Here is a 19,901-nt window from a genome sequence, read left to right as displayed (position 1 = left end):
TCAAAAAGGGGACCATGGTGCCCGAAAAAGGCCAACCCCTTCTCTGCAGGGAAAAATGGCCTCTAAAGGTGGTTCTTCCAATACTTCAAGGTGACAGCTTAAAACCATGAACCACCATGACCCCTATCAACTTAACCAATGGTCTTGAAAGCTCTTGCTGTGTTTATCTGCACATCGCAGGTCTGCTGGTTTTCTTCTATCCAATTCTAGGTATGCTTACCTTTGAAATAGTCTCAAAAAACATCAGATATCCACAGATTTCAGACCAATCAATTACCTTTGAATTAACTTCAATAAACCATTTTGACAGCATAATAATAACAATTTCCACTACGTTTGCATGAACACTTGATCACCGAGTTGAGTAACATCCCCCAAGATGCCTTTAATTTATAAACTGCCCCATTTTCCGAGTTCCCTGTGTGATACGGATTACCGGTAAACGGTCTTGCTGTCTTCGTGTACTGTACAGTGTCAAAACTGCATGGGAATATGCCATGTGATAATCATGCTATCTCTTCATATCTTTATTGAAACCAATACTAACATTGCTTTCTGCTGTTTCTTTTGATCTCTTGTACTTTATCCAATTTTTCACTCGTCACTTGTTAGACTTGACCACTTTCCTCTTATGTATTACTCGCATGGGTACCCAGCGTTGCCCAGTGTTGTTCTAACCGTGTCATTTTAAAGAAATCTTTTTTTTTTTTTTTTTTTTTTCCTATTTTTGTGGGGGACTAAAACACTTCCCTACACCCACTAAGGAATGGGGTTGGGGGATCATTTAATATTGCCTTGCACACAAACATCTCATAGTATCATACTAAAATACACAATTTGGTGTCTGTCTGACTGCGATACTTTGTCGTTACATATCCAATCTCAACCAAACTTGACAGGAGGACAAAGGATCACACGATGGGGGTTGTGACAACTTCATTTGCCCTGCTCCCCAAGGGGGATTTCCATGTTGAGATAACTTGCCTTGGCATTTTGCCAAGGCCGCTACTAACTACAAAAGTAATAACACGAATGTAATCACATAATACTGCATTAACGTTATTACAAAACAATATTAATACTAACAATATCCCTTCTCTCCCAGGGCTTTTTGGACAAATGCCGTGTTAACGTTTATGAACGTGTGGCACCCCAAAAAATATTATAAATCACAAACGTGTGTGATTACCTTTTGAAGCAGTCACTACTGCTGTTTAACACTAACCTAAAAAGGAGGAAAACCAGGGTTCGGGTGTGTTCAGTTGCTAAGCAGCTATCTAGCGCTTGCCAAGCCAGCAAAACCAGCCAGCAAGCCAGCAAAATATTTGGTTTGTTGTATTTGGTGTATTTGGTTGGTGGTGTATTTTGGTGGTTTTGGTGGTGTAATTTGGTGGTGTATTTTGTTGGTGGTGTATTTGGTTTGTTGTATTTGGTGTATTTGGTTGGTGGTGTATTTTGGTGGTTTTGGTGGTGTTTTGGTTTGTTTTGGTGGTTCCTTATCAACGGTTTTGAATGGAGTGCTTGTTTGAATGCATAAACCACTTGGTGAGCGCTTTACAAGAAACTTGGTAACTGAACACACTCCCAACGTTTTTGAGTCCCGAGCCCAAATCTACTGTAATCTATATACCCAGAGAGGATAATAACGTGCCCTAATTTAGGGAATTTCCCAGATAGTTTTCACGGTTATTGTTGAAAAAATGTTTAAACTTTCCCCTGAAGTGCTGTATTCTGTTGTATATTATAACACACTTTTCTTCTTCTTCTTCTTCTTTAAAATGTAGGCTTCGAATCGCTCATCAAATATCCATTTCATATAAAAATTCAATCACTTACAGTTCTTCCTTTCTACATTCCTGAAACTCACCTGCATTCCATACCTCCTCCAACGTTTTTAAATTTTTATTATTTATTTATTTATATTATACAGACTCGAGGCTCGTGAAACTAACATTTATCAAACAAACAAATCAATCAAACAAACAAGCAAACAAAGTATATAAAAAGGGGAGCGGTCGACAAGATGGGGAGAGAAGGGGAGGAAGCACACAAACACAACATTTGAGAGCAGGGACATCGGGAGATGTGTGGGAGGGAGAGGGCCTGGGGGGAGGCAGGATAGGTATAAAACGTAAGGACACCAAGGACTTCCAGGAAAGAAGTCAAAAGTCACCTCAAAAAAGTGGATTTGGGGTGAAATTAGCGGGGGTAGAAAAGATCAAGGTTTTGGATTGGGGAAGATAAGAGATGGTGGTGAACAGCCGTTTTAAAGACCTGGAGGGAGGAGTGGGATTGAAGAGAGTGAGGGAGTTTGTTCCAGAGGCAGGAGAAAAGAGGAATGAAGGAGTGAAGGATCAAACGGATCTCTGACTTGAAAATCACAAGAAACTCATTTTGCAATAAATGTTCGTTTTTCATGAATCGTCCAACACTTTTGAAAATCCAAACTCACCCCTCCACTCCGAAACTCCCCCCTCACCCCTCCCCTCCTAAACTCTCCCCTCACCCCTCCCATTCAAATCTTCCCCCTTGCCCCTCCCCTCCTAAACTCACCCCTCCCCTTCTAAACTCCCCCCTCACCCCTCCCCTCCTAAGCTCTCCCCTTTCCCCTCCCCTCCTAAACTTCCCCCTCACCCCTCCCATTCAAATTTCCCCCCTTGCCCCTCCCCTCCTAAACTCGCCCCTCCCCTCCTAAACTCACCCCCCCCCCACTTAAATTCCCCCCTCGCCCCTCCCCTTCAAACATCCCCCTCCCCATCAAATCTCCCCATCCTCCATTTTTCTCCAATTCTCTCCTCTCACCCCTCCTCCTGAAAGCGGCTTCCTCCTCGCTTCCTCTCCATTCCAACTCATACCTCCTCCAATCTTCTTCCTCGCTCTTCCCCCCCCCCCCCTTCAAACAACACCTCAATGTGCCTCATCCAATCACCATCAGTGGACATCTCTCTGGCCATTCTCAGAGAGCCTCTTCAGTGGCGACGTGTCTGGCATTTCACTCAGGCCGACTGGCACGGCCTTCAGGATGCCATCAATCATCTGGACTGGTCTCCCATCTCTACTGCCTCTGACATCAACTCATCCTGGTAATTCTTCCAAAGTAAATTGCCCTCTCTCCCATGCACAGATTTATCCCATCTCTATCCCATCTCGTTTTCAGTTGTCATACCCTTCCCCCCGTCCATGGTACACTGAATCTTGTGGTGAGGCAGTTGCCCTGAAACAACTTGCCTTCTCCTCCTGAAAGGCAAATCCAACGGAAGGCAATCTCAGTTCCTTTCACAAAGCTCGGAACCAGTGTGTGTCTACCCTCAGGAGAGTCAGGAAACAATATCTCTCTACTCTCAAGACTGAACTCTCAAACCTGTCTTTCTCCTCCAAATCTTGGTGGCGTCTGATCAAATCTGTTTCAGGTGTTTGTTCCCCTTACATCCCCTCCCTTACCTCAAACGGCTACAAAGCTGACACAGCTCGTGATAAAGCTGAATACCTCTGTGTTTGCCTCAAAATCTTGTGTCCCGAACCCATCTCACGGCATGAGCCCATGGGTCCTAAAATCCTGTTCTGCCGCTCTATCTCACCCTCTCTCTGTTCTCTTCACCCTCTCTTTACTCAAGGTCCTATACCATCTGCTTGAAAATCAGCCAACATTACCACTTTACATAAAAAAGGTGCAAAAGCAGAGCCTTGCAACGACAGACCAATCAGCCTGCTGATTGGAACAACAACTTGCACCAGGAGTTCTGCTCCCAATTATCAGCAAAGTCGTGGAATCCATCATTGCTTCGGATGTGAAATCCTTCTTCTTCTCCAATGGCTTGATCTCTGATCATCAATTTGGATTCAGACCAGGTCATTTAGTCTCTGGACATGCTGCTTCTGCTGTCTCAACAATGGATGGAGGTCCTCAATGCCAAACAGAAAATCAGAGCTGTCTCCCTTGACATATCATGTGCCTTCAATACGGTCTGGCTCCCAGCTCTGCTCACCAAACTCTCCTCTTATGGTATCTATGGAAACCTATACGCATGGCTTGCGGACCTCCTGTCTGGTCGCAGTTAATGTGTGTCCCTTAATGGATTTCTCTCATCTCCCCTTCCTGTTCAGGCTGGAGTTTCTTAAGGCAATGTTCTGGGCCCTGATTTTTTTCTGGTCTTCATCAATGATCTCTTTGACTCCCTGGAAAATCCTTTATCTTTTTGCTGATGACTCCACTCTCTGCTGCTCCATACCTCATCCCTCAGATCGGTAGACAGCAGCCTCCTCACTCTCTGCAGACCTGGACAAAATCACAGACTGGTCAAAAAAGTGGAACATGTCTTTCAATCCTGACAAATCTTACACTCTCACTATTTCTCTCTGAAAAGACCATCTGGAAAACCCTTCCATCTACTTTCTCAACAAGCCTCTCCAAGAAGTTCTGTCTCACAAGCTTTTGAGTCTCACTATCTGCCATGATCTTTCCTCGGAAAACTACATTTCCAAGCTGGCCGACTCGGCATCCTCTGTCGTGCAAAGTCCTTCCTTGGCACACCTGAGCTCCTTACCACATACAATGCTTTCATCCGCAGCTCAATGGAATACTGCTCTCCCCTCTGGGTTGGTGCTCCTGCCTCACACTTAGCTCAGCTTCACGCTGTTGAAACGAAAGCTTTCAGAATTATTGGAATCTCCCATGATGAAGCTGACTGAGGGCCTTTCACTCGCTCACTGCAGGCAGGTTGGTGGTCTTTCTGTCTTCTACCAACTCCTCTGTGGCCTAGCTCCCCCAGCTCTGTCCTGTCTGTCTGTGCTCTGTCCCCCAAATATTCATTCAGGTCGCACAAGATCTTCCAGAAACCCTCTTCTGGTGAAAATGCCAAATCAAGGCTCTGCTCACCTTCACTCTTTCATTCCTCTTTTCTCCTGCTTCTGGAACAAACTCCCTCACTCTCTCCAATCCCACTCCTCCCTCCAGGTCTTTAAAACAGCTGTTCACCACCATTTCTTATCTTCCTTCATCCAAAACCTTGATCTTTGCTACCCCCGTTAATTCACCCCACATCCACTTTTTTGAAATACCAACTTCTTTCCTGGAAGTCCTAGCAGTGTCCATGTGTTTTATACATCTCCCACCGCCCCCCCCCCCTTCCCATGCCTCCTCCCCCCAAGCCCTTACCCTCCCACAGATCTCCCGATGTCCCTGCTCTCAAATGTTGTACTTGTGGGCTTCCTTCTCTCTCCCCATCTTGTCACCCGCTCGCTTTATTATGTTTTTTTGTGTCAGTTTGTTTTTTTGTGATTAATGTTAGCTCTTACACGAGCCTCCATCTTGTATACAAAAAACAACAACAAAAAAAACCGTTACCATTCCTGCTGCTTCTGTACGGAGTGGGTGTACTAGTAGTTTAAATGTTGATAAAAGAGGAGAAACTTATTCCAACATCTTTGTTTGTTTTATTCACCACTTTTCTGTTGTGTAACCCAGCCAATCATTGCACAGAATAATGAACAACTGGTCTTGCGCGGGAAGGCTATAGTCTCGATCTGCATCGGCAGACAATCGCAGCACACTTACATTCTATCTGTTGGAGTATTGTACAAGGCCTAATCAACTGAAACTCTCATAAACAATGATGATCAATCTTCTTTTCCTGTCCTGTGTAGACTTCCTTTTTGCCACCATGCCTTGTTTGTGGGATTATTACAGTACCTACTAAAGCCTGGTGTTGGCTTAACGGTTAGGGTGCCGGCTTGGGATCCTAGGATCCTGGGTTTGAATCCCGGTCGATCGCTGAATTAACGCCAGGGGGGTTGACTCAGCCTGTCATCCTTCTGAGGTGGCAAGGTGGCCAGGGAGGTCGGCAAATTGAGTACCAGCTTGCTGGGATGAATGATCCCGGTGTGTACCCCGGTTTAGAATAGGTACACCGTATCCCTGCGCATCGTAAGAGACGACCAAGGGTTGGCGTCAGGAAGGGCATCCGGCCATAAAAACATTGCCTCAAACAGGGAACCGTGATTGTCATGGGGCCCGCAAGGCTAACCCCCGCTCTAGCGGGGAAAAATGGCCTCAAAACGATCATTCATATTCATATTCTACTAAAGATGTACTGCCAAGTTAAGGCCTCTTTTTCTGGCCTAACTCCCCCGCTACCCCACCCCCTGAAAAATTCCAAATTGATCCAATGACAAATAGCATACTTTACCTGCATGTGAGACAAAGTCTTAAATGGAAGTAGATTTGGATCCTTTTTCAAAGCTCAAATGAATTTCCTATCACTACAGGCATAGAATGATCTTATCAAGCTTTATAATTCAGGATTATGCCTGCGCTTCCTGTTCCCAGAACCTTGTGGCACTTGTACATGGAAAGACGATCGGTAAATACTGACAATCTCTGTGGATTCTCTTGATTTTTAACCTAATGACATATTCTGTATTTTCTGTCTCGCTCTCCTCCTTTACTTAGAAGCAAAGCAACAACAATGGAACACATCACTATTTAAATTATTTGCACTCGCAATCCTCCAAGATAACTGGGCAGAAGATTGCTCTTTGATTCCAATTGGCATTATAAAGATAAATTGGTTAATATAATCATTACACAGACATGTGATCTAACAAATGGCACCACCACAACCTTTGTGGTTTCTGATATTATTTGACAGAGCCATTCACTCCCTCTCGGCCCCAGTTCATGCCAAAGGACAATTAATATATATCCGATGCACTTTGAAATTGCCAATTAGATGTGCACATAAGGTATGTGGCGATTATAACTTCCTATCTCTCAAACGAAGTGATTTTTATGCAAAACTTTGCTAGTTACATGATCTCAATCTGGGAAAAATGTATGTCAATAAACTTAATCCAAATCGATATTTATTTTTGAGTCCTTTTTATTAAAACCTTTTATTCACACCTATTAACTGTGTGTTTTACATGAACCTAACTTGCTTCCTGTCTGTCAAAAGCATTTGTTTTGTTATTCCCTTGGAGGAAGTACGTACAGACAACGAATGAGGTGCGGAGAGATTTGTGGCCTGTTTATTGGCAGCAACTCAATAATGGCCGTTTTCACCTCGTGCTGCACATACGTGCATTCTACTCGACATGGGCAATATGCTGGACATCAGTAATCCATTCTGCTAGTGTGTTGGCCACAAACATATAGTGGTAGCCTAGCACCAAACTGGTAGGTAGTAGATATTTTTTCTGAAACGATGTCAAAGTGAAAGCATCGACACTCGTGATCAACAATGTCCAAAGCCACCATAACTCTCCAGTACAATTTAATGTGATTGGAAAGATAAGGTTGTACCGCAAAATGGGGGGAATAGGGACAGTAAGGTGAATAGGGACACAAACTGAAAAAAGTTCGGAAACTTTTTTCGCTCAAAATTGATAACCATACAGATTTGTTGATATTTGGGTTGAAAGTGTTCTCTTGTTTTTTTTAAAAAGCAACTTATAGTCCCTATTAACCCCATATATGGGTTAAATAGGAATAAATAGGATTTTTATGGCTGTCCCTATTCACCCCGTTTTACGGGTGAATAGGGACAGCCACTAATACAAAAAAAAAAAGAAAAAAAAGAAATAGGGACAGTTTGGAGAAACGTTTTATCCCATTTTTTTTCATTGGCACCATGGATTATATTATGGGTGCATATTATGTGCATCCATCTGAGCTATCAATTTAGCAATAAGTTGGAAACTCAGGATTGTTTCTTGATTGTTATTATTTTGTCTTAGTGACTGTCCCTATTCACCCGTAAAACGGGGTGAATAGGGACAGCCATAAAAATCCTATTTATTCCTATTTAACCCATATATGGGGTTAATAGGGACTATAAGTTGCTTTTAAAAAAAAACAAGAGAACACTTTCAACCCAAATATCAACAAATCAGTATGGTTATCAATTTTGAGTGAAAAAAGTTTCCGAACTTTTTTTCAGTTTGTGTCCCTATTCACCTTGCTGTCCCTATTCACCCCAGTTCACGGTATGTACGATCCAGGCATTATGGCCTCAATTCTTGCTACTTTGTAAACGCACTGTAGTGATTGTTGCTTTAATTTTTCAATTGCGCACTTTGGAATTTTTGAGTAAGAAAATAAAGAAGCAACTGTTGGATTACCCACCTTAGATGAAAGATGCTATGAAGTTATGACAGCTGGACAGTCACTTTGAATGCAGGGCACCTCCACTCATTTGTTCCTTTGTCCCCACCTGTGGAATAAACTTCCACATCCTCGTCGATCTCATTCTTTCTTGTAGATCTTCAAGACCGCTGTTCACAACCATCTCAGATCATCCCCAATCCAAAACCATGATGTTTTCTACCCTTGTTAACTCTCCACCCTGCTCCAAGCCCACCTCCTTCCAGATTTCCAGTTTTTTCTGAGAGTTTGTTTCTGTATCTATTTTGTCCATCCCATGCAAACTCTCCTGCCCCCCATTCCTCCCCAAACCCATTGTTTGTCCAAGTCTCCCTCTATCTTGGCCTTCAACTCTGCTGTTGGTGTCCCTCCCTCCCCCCCCCCAACCCCCTTCTGCTGTTCCATTTTGTTCTGTTACATCCTGATCTGTTCAGTGTATTAGTACTAGCTCTTCCATAAGCTTTGACTATGTACAGTACCCAAAAACAAAAGCTTGGCCAAATTATTTGGACTTCAGCATCAGTATTTTGAGGCCGAATGGTAGCCGTAGTTTGATTGAGACAGAAAGTAAGACCAGCAATCCTGACACGCGGAGTGTAAGATGGTTCCGGGCACCACTTTAACTCTCCTAAGTCGGTGATGGAAATGCCCCATTCTCCCATGACACTAATGCCAATTGCTTGATATTTTTTGTGAGAACTTCCCTTTCACATCACTCCATAAATATCCCCTCAACTTAAACACTTTGATGTAGTTATTTAGTAAATAATTAAGTAGTTAATTCTCAGTCCGTAGTTCAATTGAGTAATGTCCCCCCCACTTAGGCTGGTGCTCCCATTTCACATCTCTCTGTCCTGGATGCTGTGGATTCCAAATCTCTCAACATCATTGCCATCTCTCACTAAAAGCAGAAGTATAGGGTTTACTGCTCTCACATTACATACAGGTTGCTAATCTCTGTGTTCTACCTCCTCTCCTCAGGTATTGAATCGTATGCTTTTTCATCCCTCAGTCCTTTGTCCCTCAAAGTCATTTTTTGTTCTTCCAGCAACCTCGTCTTTGTGAAACTCCCAAAGTTCTAGGTTATTGCTAACTCCAGACTCATTTCTTCCTCTTTTCTCCATCTTCTGGAACCTCTTTCCTTAATCTGCTCAATCTCACTTGTCACTCCATGGCTTGTACATGCCAGGATACCCCCACCTTTTGGTCATCCCTCACCCTACCTGTGATGTTTTCTGTCCTCATAACCCCCCTCCCTCTTCCCTAGCTCTTCTTAGATATTTATGTGTTGCTGTTTCCTTTCCTCTTCTCTTTCTTCCTCCCATTCTTCCATCCTCTTGTTTTGTGCACATGTTGTTGTCCCACTACTCCTCTGTCAGTGTGTTGCTTTATTGCCACGGTCAGACTTTATATACCAAAAACCTCATTTTGGGCCTTGTTTACCTGGGTCACCGCTGGTCCTCAATGTCTTAACAACTCCCTTAACCCATGCAGATCAGAGACATTTGCTGTTTTGTTTTGTTTCCAGTGAGTTTGGGAATGGGTGAACTCATTCGCTCTCTGTGTTTGCTCTGGCTGATCCACATCAGTATTTTTATCCAAATTAATGAATTAAATTAAGCAATCCTATGATCCAAAGGTAGACTTGCCTGATCTATGCTGTACCAAATTTTGACTCCAAAGCATATCAAAGTCCCTGCAAATTTCCATCCATTGGAATAAGGTCAAAGTTGAACCTATTTTTCACGAGCGTAATTCCACACACGAAAAGGTGATTCCAGCATATGCCAAATTTTTACATTTTGTTTTTGAAAGATATTGCGTTTTCGAATAAAGATCATTTATTCACTGTATCTTATATTTTACATTTATAAATGCTGTGTCAGAGGGCTGATGTAAATACTTCCAAGTTTAACATGGGTTATTTACAAAAACAACGACTTGTAAACAAGCTCCACTGAAGCACAAGCATATTTCCATTTGACAAACAGTAACCCTCAAGGGGCATTGGTAACAAAATCGAGAGAACACATTTTCATCATGACTCCTTGTTTTTGTTTTCCGGCATACCATGTGCAGTTATTTCCTTTTTGTTGTGTTAAACATTTCCAGGCAATACAATGGATAAATGGAATGCTTATATCGGAAAGTAAATATGGCTAGCATATTTACAATTGAGGGAAGTAAGGAAGGTTCAAAAAAAGAATGAATATTTATAAGGTATTTGCCTTTATGTTCCTCTTCTCTCTCTCTCAGGTTCTTCCTAAACTACATCCTATCTGACGTTTTTATTTTGTTTTTAGAATAACTTTGGGTTTTGTCTTCCAAGGCAATGGACCAATTAACGCCAATTACGAAAAACTTTGGCTTTGATTGTGTCGAGTGTTATTCACGATGAGGGAACCCCAAAAAGTCTAATCATTTGTCGAATAATAGTAACGTTTAATGAAGACGTCAGAACACATGGTACTTCAGAACGCACGGTAATCAAACGTAATCAAGCATTACATTACGCAAATTACTAAATTGTGAGGGCCTTTCACTCGCTCACCGCAGGCAGGTTGGTGGTCTTTCTGTCTTCTACCGACTCCTCTCCGGCCTTGCTCCCCCAGCTTTGTCTGTGCTCTGCCCCACAAATATTCCTGCAGGTCGCACAAGATCTGCCAGCAACCCTCTTATGGTGAAACTGCCAAAATCAAGACTCTCTGCTCACCTTCACTCTTTCAATCCTCTTTTCTCCCGCCTCTGGAACAAACTCCCTCACTCTCTTCAATCCCACTCCTCCCTCCAGGTCTTTAAAACAGCTGTTCACCACCATCTCTTATCTTCCCCCATCCAAAATCTTGATCTTTTCTATGCCCGTTAAAACACCCCAAATCCGCCTCTTTCAATCTCCGACTTCATTCCTGAAATTCCTAGTAGTGTTCATTTGCTTTATACTCTGTACCCCTTCCCCACTCCCCCCAGCCCTCTCCCTTCCACAGATCTACCGACGTCCTTGTTCTCTACTGTTGTTGTGCTTGTGTGCTTCCCTCTCTCTCTCTCCCCCTCTTGTCTCCCGCTCCCTTCATTGTATGTTTTATGTGTCTGTGCATATTTCCATGTTTAATGTGTTAGCTCTTACACGAGCCTCAAAACTCTGTGTATATATAAAAAAGTGTTACGTAATTTTTGAATGCCCCTGTATTGGGGTGAAGCAAACTGTGACCGTGTGAGGAATCAGCTTGTTCTGATATAACTGTGGGGGGGAGGGGGGGGGGGTGATGTGATGTGGATAAGAGGTGTGCAGTTAATTTTTAATAGCGCATTCAATGTTTGTTACACAATTGTGCTGTTCAGCTTTTAAGAGTGCTTTAAATGCATGTTTCCCAATCGGCCTGTTTACTAGATTTTGTCGCTGCTTGTGACCACAGTGTGCTTGTTCTTGTTGTAACCTCACATGTCCTACGGTCCACATATTAAACCACAAGGATATCAAGTCCTCAACTTTTTGTGTCTGCGTTTCCCTTACTCAATCTTGATGAAGGTTGGCTTGATCTTTCACACATGACTCCCAAAGGGAAAATATTTATCTTTGTTCTTTGAGGAGAGAAAAAATAAATAAACATCACTTTTGTGACGCATTTTCTTTGTTCATGGATTTTCTGTTATAATTAGCCTATCTTGTGATGCCCATGTTATCTAATCCCTCAGCAACTTTTGTCCTGCTTTTAAACTCCTGCTGGAGTTTTTAGGTGTTTTTGAATTGTTTTTTTTGCCCAACAATGACAAAGTGTGCATGCAATAAATAGACTGGTTATTTTGTCATAATAAATGGTCACTTGAGTTGATGCCCTCCTCATAGCTGAAAATAATAAAGTCTCACACAGAATGCTTTTTATTTTTGGTTTCATGAAGAATATCTCTGAAAATTCATATACAGTACTTATATTATTGCAAAGTCACAGTTGTGTTTAGGAACAAATTCACAGTTGTGAACTTTTGAAGTTAACTGTGGGATTTGACCTGTGCGTTATATGGAGTCCAAATGGAAATTAACTCGTCGAGAAATCGTCCACATTATGTTGGTGCAAAATATCTTTTTCATTTTACTTTTTCAACAAGCAACAGGTTTATGTCTGGCCTTTGTGTGTTGTGTGTGTATGTCTTTGTGTGTTGTGTACGTGTGCACGCACGTGTGCGTTCACATGCATTAATTTTGATAACTTCTGCATTTCCACCTTCCTTTCCCCTCTGCCCAACCATGTATTTCTCCATCCTTCCCCAGCTCCACACACATTTCCCCATGCCTCCTTCCCCTGATCCTAATTCCTTTATCAGTTCCCCCACCTTCCCTCATTCCCGTTTGCCCTTCTTCCATACAGAATTAATAGGTGAACTTTGAGGAAGCTGGACACTTAATCTGATACTTGCTGTGTGTGTGTGTGTGTGTGTGTGTGTGTGTGTGTGTGTGTGTGTGTGTGTGTGTGTGTGTGTGTGTGTGTGTGTGTGTGTGTGTGTGTGTGTGTGTGTGTGTCGCAATTGTTGATTAAATGGAGTAACAAGTTAGCTAGCTTGTTTTGGTAATCTGCTCATCCTTGAGGTGCTTGCATCAGGCTTCATACCTGATATAGCCAAATTTAGTACTTGAATATAGCAGGAGTTTTGTTTATCAAATGCTCCAGGTGTGCTGCATGTCATAGTTGTAAAGAATGGTGATGTAAAATTGGCTGCCCTGTATGCATTTAGGTTGTGAATGTTAGTTCCCATTGAGAAAATGGCTTTTTGTTTCAACTGTGCATTCAGCACCAGTTGCAGGAAGTGAAAGTGCTTGGATGTGGATGTGGCACAGGCATCGTGGGACAAATTACCTTACCGGTAATCTGTTACTCAAACTCAAAACATTTTGAGCATTGGTTCATTTCACTTTTCTATTTAATACAGCAACCAAAGTCATGTCCTGATGGAATGCTGCAGAAGTGGTGTAGTTCCTCTTCAACTGTCTAGTCCTGGTTCTTCAGTCTTGCAGCAAACTTGCACTTACGGACTATAAACTGTCGCACTGGTGCTTTACGGTCAGGGTGTTGTATCACAAAGTGTGGCATCGCTCGGGTGCACTTTAAGCTGGGGACCCGCTAGCATTGGTTTGTAAGCATTAAATATCCCCACGGTCTTTGCCTACAGTAAAATATCCTACAGGCCACAATTTTGAGAGAGTAGGTGAGTTATTGCTGGCACACTGGCCGATACTAACTTGCAAGGGGGCACTGCATCAGCCCAATAGTCACACCTTGCATAAACGATGTTAACTGTGCACCGGACACATGAATGATTCTCAGCCCATTAATATCACACGATATGACATAATACAAAAGACACGTTTTCATGTTGTTTTTATAACCCGTGAGCTATAACTATTTTTTGTATCCATAAAAAACTTAAGAGTGATTAATATCCACTTGAGAATGAAAGCAGATAGGCGATTTTGCTTCATCTCCTCTAATCATCATTAATATTTGGCCACAACCAGTATTTCACTATCTGGTTGGATATTTTTGAGCATTTATTTGAACCATTGAGATTAATTATTGGTTTATCGACGTTCCAAACTCTGACATTTAGCTTTTCCATGTCCCTCACTCAGTCTTTGTATAAAAAAGTACCCAATGTTGATACCTTTTTGTTATCTTTTCCCATGTAGACTTTCAAGAAAGTATTTGGAACCTTGAAGAAAAAACATATGTGATCAAGCCAGAGCCACTCATGCCATCAGATAGCATTGAATTTGATGTTCCAGCCACAGCTTCAGCACTGCCTCTGAATCTCCCAGTTCTTCCACTGCCTGCAGTCTTAGCCCAGCCACCTCCTCTTGATACTGGGAGGTTAGCCACTTGTGGATCAAGCGGACACTCCCAGCTTCAGACCATGGTCTACCCAGCTCAGGTAGGCCATGCCGGCTTGTAAGGCTGTCCAAGATCACTGCACACATAGTATTGCTTTTTGTTATGGAATAGCGAACATTAAAATTGTGCTGAATGTGCTGGCAGGCTCCCATTGTTCCAGAAAAGAAAGAAACCCCACCAAAGGTGAAGATTGAGCCATTTGAAGAGTTCCTTAACACTGTTGCTCCACTTGGTCCAAGTAAGGCCTTTTCTGTTCATCACAAAGCCTGAGTCACCTTTTCCTGTTAATGTCAACATTCTGCTAAGTAAAGTTTACATATTTTTTATTTTTTGGTACCATAGTTTGATGCTGTACTTAGCCAATTGAGCATTATTTACGCTTCAATCTCTCTTATTACTGAGATATACAATTGTGCTAGATAAGCCTTTTTTCCAAATCCAAATTATTTCTTATTTAATTGATTGACATGTGTGGGAATATTACATTCCCAGACCAGGGATTGCACCCAGGTCCTCTGGTGAACCGTACCATCTGAGCTATCTGGACATCTGACCAAACATGAAATTTTCCCACACATATAATTGCCACTTTCTTTCTGTCAATGCTTCTGGGGCACTCGCTGCCAACCATAGGAGCACCAAAGGCATGCTCACAAGAGAGTCTGACTTTTAAGTGATTCTTCACCACTGACCAAAAATGATATGATGATATGGGAATTAACACCATTTTGTGTGATCCTGCAATTGTTGCCTGCAGTAGTCATTTGTTGATGGTGACGGGTGACCCTTCTGTATCTTCACACTATTCAGCCATAACAACTCTGGCTAAAATCGAAATTATGTTACAACTAGATTACTGGAGCAATGCGGCTGTCGCCAATATGCTTCCGCATAGTACTAAAACGGGTAGATGCCCTCGTTCACTGTCCTAAAAATAATCAAGTTTGATTTAAATCCCTTCAGCTGTTTTCAAGTATCACATTTTCACCAGCCATGACAGGTTTCACACCAATCTGTGAAGCGGTTTCAGAGAAGGGACTTTTTATAATATTGGCTTTCAAGCTAATATGGCTGCCATTCCACATAACATATGACGTTAAAAATGTACACTCTGCATATGTATGAGTAGGGGATCATGTTTGTGAAGTTTCGTGTTGATTGGATAAGGTTCGTTTTTTATCCAAGATGGCTGCCAAACCACATGACCTACGATGTCATCATTTTCAAACTATATGCAACAATGGTGTTGGATGACATTTGTAAAATTTCGCATTAATAGGGTAAGCGGTTTCAGAGATATAATTATTTAATATTTTCCTTCAATCCAATATGGCTGCCACACCATGTGACCAATTATGTTTTCGTGATCATCTTTTAATCGCCATGCCAAGTAAATGACACAGGAAAGTTTCGAGTCAATCGATTTGGTGGTTTGGAAGAAGATTTTTTAAAAAGGTTTTAGGTTAAATCCAACATAGCTGCCAAACAATGTGACCTATGATGTCATAAATGTAATATTTCAATACAAATGGGTTATAGATCATGTGCATGCAATTTCAGATTTTTAGGATAAGAAATTTGTAAAATATTTTTGGCTGGTATACCACTTCACCTATGATGTCATCATTATCACGCCTTTGTTCCCCATTGGGAATAATTGACAATGTGCCAAGTTTCAAATTTTTCCATTCAGTGGTTTCCGAGAAATACATTTTTAATTATTTGCGTTCAATCGTTTCGATTGAAGTTTCGTCTCAATTGGACATGTGGTTGCTGAGAAAAACGAAGTTTAGCCCGTACAGACAGGCAGGCAGACAGACAGATGGACGGACAACTCAAAAACATAATGCCTCTGGCCACCTTCGGGGGCGGAGGCATAAAAATATTAATTTGTCATAGCTGCCCATGTTGGAAATTATATACATTCATTTCTCATCCCTTTATTCGAGTGGCTTATTGGCAGCTTCATTATGTTTTTAATATATAATATATATTTAGTAGCTAATTATTTTTTATTAAAATAGGAATGCGAATAAGCAAGTGTCATGCTATGGTATAGCAGAATACAGCTGTCATTGAATTAAAAAAAAAAAAGAAAAGCTTGTCACATGACCATTGAGGAAATTAGTTGAATATATAATCTGTATTAATTGGTTCATTTTGTTCATATCTGCACACTGCTTCCTACTTTCTTTTGATTTTCATTCTCCAGCTCCAGACCCAGTGCAGCTGCCACCTACACCGCCAAGCAGTCATAGCAGTGACAGCGAAGGGTCTCTGAGCCCTCGCTCACTGCCCCCACCAAGCCCAGTGCACACACCGCCCACAAAAATGGTCACTTCCCGAGGCTTGCCATCGGTACTCTCATCCACACCACTTCTCACAGCATCCCATGTGAGTAGCAGGGATTTATTTGTTCCTTTTGGAGTTATGGTGGATAACATAAAACTCCTAATGCATCTACACAAGCACACTTTCAGGATAATAATTGCATTGTCCAAGACTTGATTTTGTGCTGAGAAAATATTTTAATCATGTTATTCATATTTATGCTGAGATGTCATCATGATCGGTCAGTAGGTAGATTGCTTGCCACATAATGATCTGTTCTTGGTACTATTCCTGATGGAATAGGATATTGCAATAAAGTCACACTCGTACTAGCTTACCAGTAAGTGTGTTACCTTGGAGTATGACAGTTTAGAGGTGACGTAAGTTATCTGCTCAAACTCTGTTATTTTAAAGACTGATATATTTAAAAACTAGAACGGCACTCGGTAGAGCGCACACCTCCACCAGACTGCACAGTTTATGGTTTGTATCTCACTGATAGGCCGGATCTGGATTCGGACCTGAATCAAAATCTAATCGGCTTGTTCTTGTCACCTAATCAACTCGTCCACCAAGTTTAGTCATAACTCGTCCATTACTTATTAAAATATCATGTTATATATTGCTTTGGCCCTATCTTTCAATGGTGAAGAATCACGTAAAAATTAAATAATTCTCGTATCCGAATCCATATTCAGATATTCATCAGAATCGAATCGATTCGTCCGTGTCACACACCCAACCGGTCCACCACGTTTCGTCCAAATCCGTCCACAACTCTTTGAGATATCCTGCGATATATCATTTTGGCCCTATCTCCCAATGGTGAAGAATCACTTAAAAAATTATCCCAGCCAGATCTGGATCCGGATATTCACGAATATCGAATCATTTCGTCTTTGCCGCAGACACTACATCTCTGCCAAATTTTGTCCGAATCCATCCACAACTATTTGAGATATCTTGTTCACAGACAAACAGAAAAACAAACAAACAAACAGACAGACAGGGGTGAAAACATAACCTCTATCCACTTTCAGTGGCGGAGGTAAAAAAAAAAAAATTAAAAAAAACTCTGGTCCATTGTGTACTTGTGCCATGGTCATACATCAGTGTTTATTTTCATAATAGTCACACCCAAAACGCTAGGCACAATTTGGATCAGTTAAAGCAAACAAAAGAAACGTCTGATTCAAAACAGACAATCAAATTTCACAGTGAGACTTGTTTTTGACGAGGCATCATGAACAAGGGCTGTGGACAGCACCAATCTCCAGACTATGAATAATGACAATTAAAAAAACATTGATGCCATTCAATTAAAGATCGAGGTAGCTACTTGTGAAAAAAACCACAAACAAGCTTTTTATTTTGCAAAACCTTATTGGTAATCTTTTAAAATGTGATTTCATGTCATGTTGTGATATAGTTTGGTCTTGATATCCAACTAATTTCTCATTGCAAGTCATTATTCCTGTCATCATAATAAATATCTCAACCATGCAGTAAAATTGAAGAGTGGTTGGAATAGGAGACTCTCGATAGATGTATGTGTCGTTTTATGTTATACAAAAGGCTTTTTTGGCCTTTTTTAAGCCTCCCCCACATTAATCACCAGGGTCATGAATGTTTACTATGAGCACAGTTGCTCTTTGACTCACACTTTGCAAGGTAGTGTTGATTAAACAACAGCTGTTTTTTAACCTTGGAATGAGTTTTCTGATAACAAGATGGCTTTTTAAAATGTGAATCCGTAGCTGTTTATACAGATGTTGTGAAAATTATGTGTCTTTGTGTGTTGCTCGAGTTAAGCGAAATGATAGAGACTAACTTTCACATCTTCTATTACTAATTGAGCTTTTTAACTATTGGTTTCTAAACTATGGTGTTGTCATTAATTCTGAAGTCTTAGTAATTACAGAAATTCCTTAAGTAGGAATTGCAGGAGGTATGTTAAGACCTGTTTGTGTTCACCTTAAATTGTTCGGACATTTTAAAGAGTTTTGGAGTAAGAGTGGGCCTTTGGGTTAAGTACTTTGCTTAAATACATATTACCCTGATTAAACAGCAACACAGTCGTGGATTATTCCTGAAGATCAAGATTATGTCCGAAATCCACAACCATATTTAAATCCACATTAGCGACAAGATGGCAGGTAAGTTCTCTGCTGGAGCTATGAGCAGACAGGCCGCCTTTGTTTTCGTCTTGCCTTCTGTAAATCGATTTATCGATGGCTTTGTATGCTTTTGACTTCAGAAATTATTAACCAGATAATTAAGCAGCTCTTTGGGATTTACAAAATTAGTTGAATAATTCTCTTGATTATTTTTTTATTTTTTATTAATCTTCCCCTTGGCGGCCACAGAACATACACATAATGAACCGATTCAGAAAAATACGACCTTGATGCCATGGAACCAACATGTCTGCGATGCAGAAAATATGTATTTTATTAGTCAAACAAAGGTTGACCACTATTACCGTAGTTAAAAATTTTTGTAAAGTCTTCCGATTAATTATTTTAGCACAAGCCGTCAAATAATGAAAAAGGCTGGCTCCATGACAATCACTATTGTTTCTTACACGTGATAGGCTGTTCATGATTGAATGATGTTCTCGAGGATCATTCCTGTCCTTGTCCTTATGCCTGTATCTCAGTTGGACACACTTTGCTCACATTCTGTCCAATGTCCATATTGGCAGCAGAAACTACAGGGCTCCTCAGGCCCTCTGATGCTGACTGAGGAGGAGAAGAGAACCCTCATCACCGAGGGCTATCCTGTTCCCAACAAGCTGCCCCTCACTAAGGCTGAAGAAAAAGCACTGAAAAAGGTCCGGAGGAAAATCAAGAACAAGGTCAGAATCTTTACCAAAAGTCTTGCTGAGATTCCAATTTTTTTTCCTTTAGTTTGTGTTAGAGTTCCTATTTATATTTCTCTCTATCTGCTGAAATATTAGCTTTGTGTTTTTTATTTCAGCACAAACTGGTGACCTGCACCATATCTACTCAAATTTGGCAACTATTTATGCATTTTTGCTTTAAAATTAGTTGAATGTGTCAAGATTTAAATATTTATTTATATTAATATTAATATTTATTTTGATTTTCTGCTGATACAGCTGCAACTATTCATTTATTTATTTGAATATTCAATAAAAAAAATCTTTCATATAGCGTGATTAGTCCAGTAGAAATTGACATTGACCAGGACATTTTAGATAACAACCATATTTTTGTTTTAAACACCTTATTAGGAGTCAAAATGGCCACACAAGAAATTCACACAAATTCACAAATGGGGAAATACGTTTTTGGGGGGAAATTCAAAATGGCCGCCAATGGGGCGTCATAATGTATACTTTCTGGTAAGTATACAATTTATATCCACTAATTTATGAATGAAATTAGAGGCAAATACAAACAGACCCTATATTGTGTTGTTGTACCAAGTTTATATCTAATATATGCTTGATTCAGAAAGTTGTACTGAATTTAGCAACAAGTACGTGCTGTCAAATCTTCACATATACATGTATGAATTTCTCA

The 19,901-nt window shown here is 40.9% G+C and overlaps 1 protein-coding gene across 5 annotated transcripts in view; it reads left to right on the top strand.

Moving 5' to 3' along the window:
- The window catches only part of CREB3L1 (cAMP responsive element binding protein 3 like 1), a 113,187-nt gene that overhangs the window by 44,308 nt on the left and 48,978 nt on the right, over positions 1-19,901 (top strand). For 2 of the 5 annotated variants that reach the window (XM_078777671.1, XM_068119117.2), the window contains exons 3-6: positions 13,821-14,062; positions 14,167-14,260; positions 16,235-16,416; positions 19,061-19,210. In XM_078777671.1, the coding sequence (XP_078633797.1) occupies positions 13,821-14,062; positions 14,167-14,260; positions 16,235-16,416; positions 19,061-19,210 (668 nt within the window). Of the gene's footprint in view, positions 1-13,820; positions 14,063-14,166; positions 14,261-16,234; positions 16,417-19,012; positions 19,211-19,901 lie in introns of all 5 variants that reach the window. The other 3 variants (XM_068119123.2, XM_068119106.2, XM_068119112.2) reach the window with 2 other exon arrangements.

The sequence above is a fragment of the Myxine glutinosa genome, chromosome 1, assembly GCF_964187855.1.
Source record: "Myxine glutinosa chromosome 1, kmMyxGlut1.1, whole genome shotgun sequence".
NCBI classification, from domain to species: domain Eukaryota; kingdom Metazoa; phylum Chordata; class Myxini; order Myxiniformes; family Myxinidae; genus Myxine; species Myxine glutinosa.
This window is presented reverse-complemented; position numbering and strand designations above follow the sequence as displayed.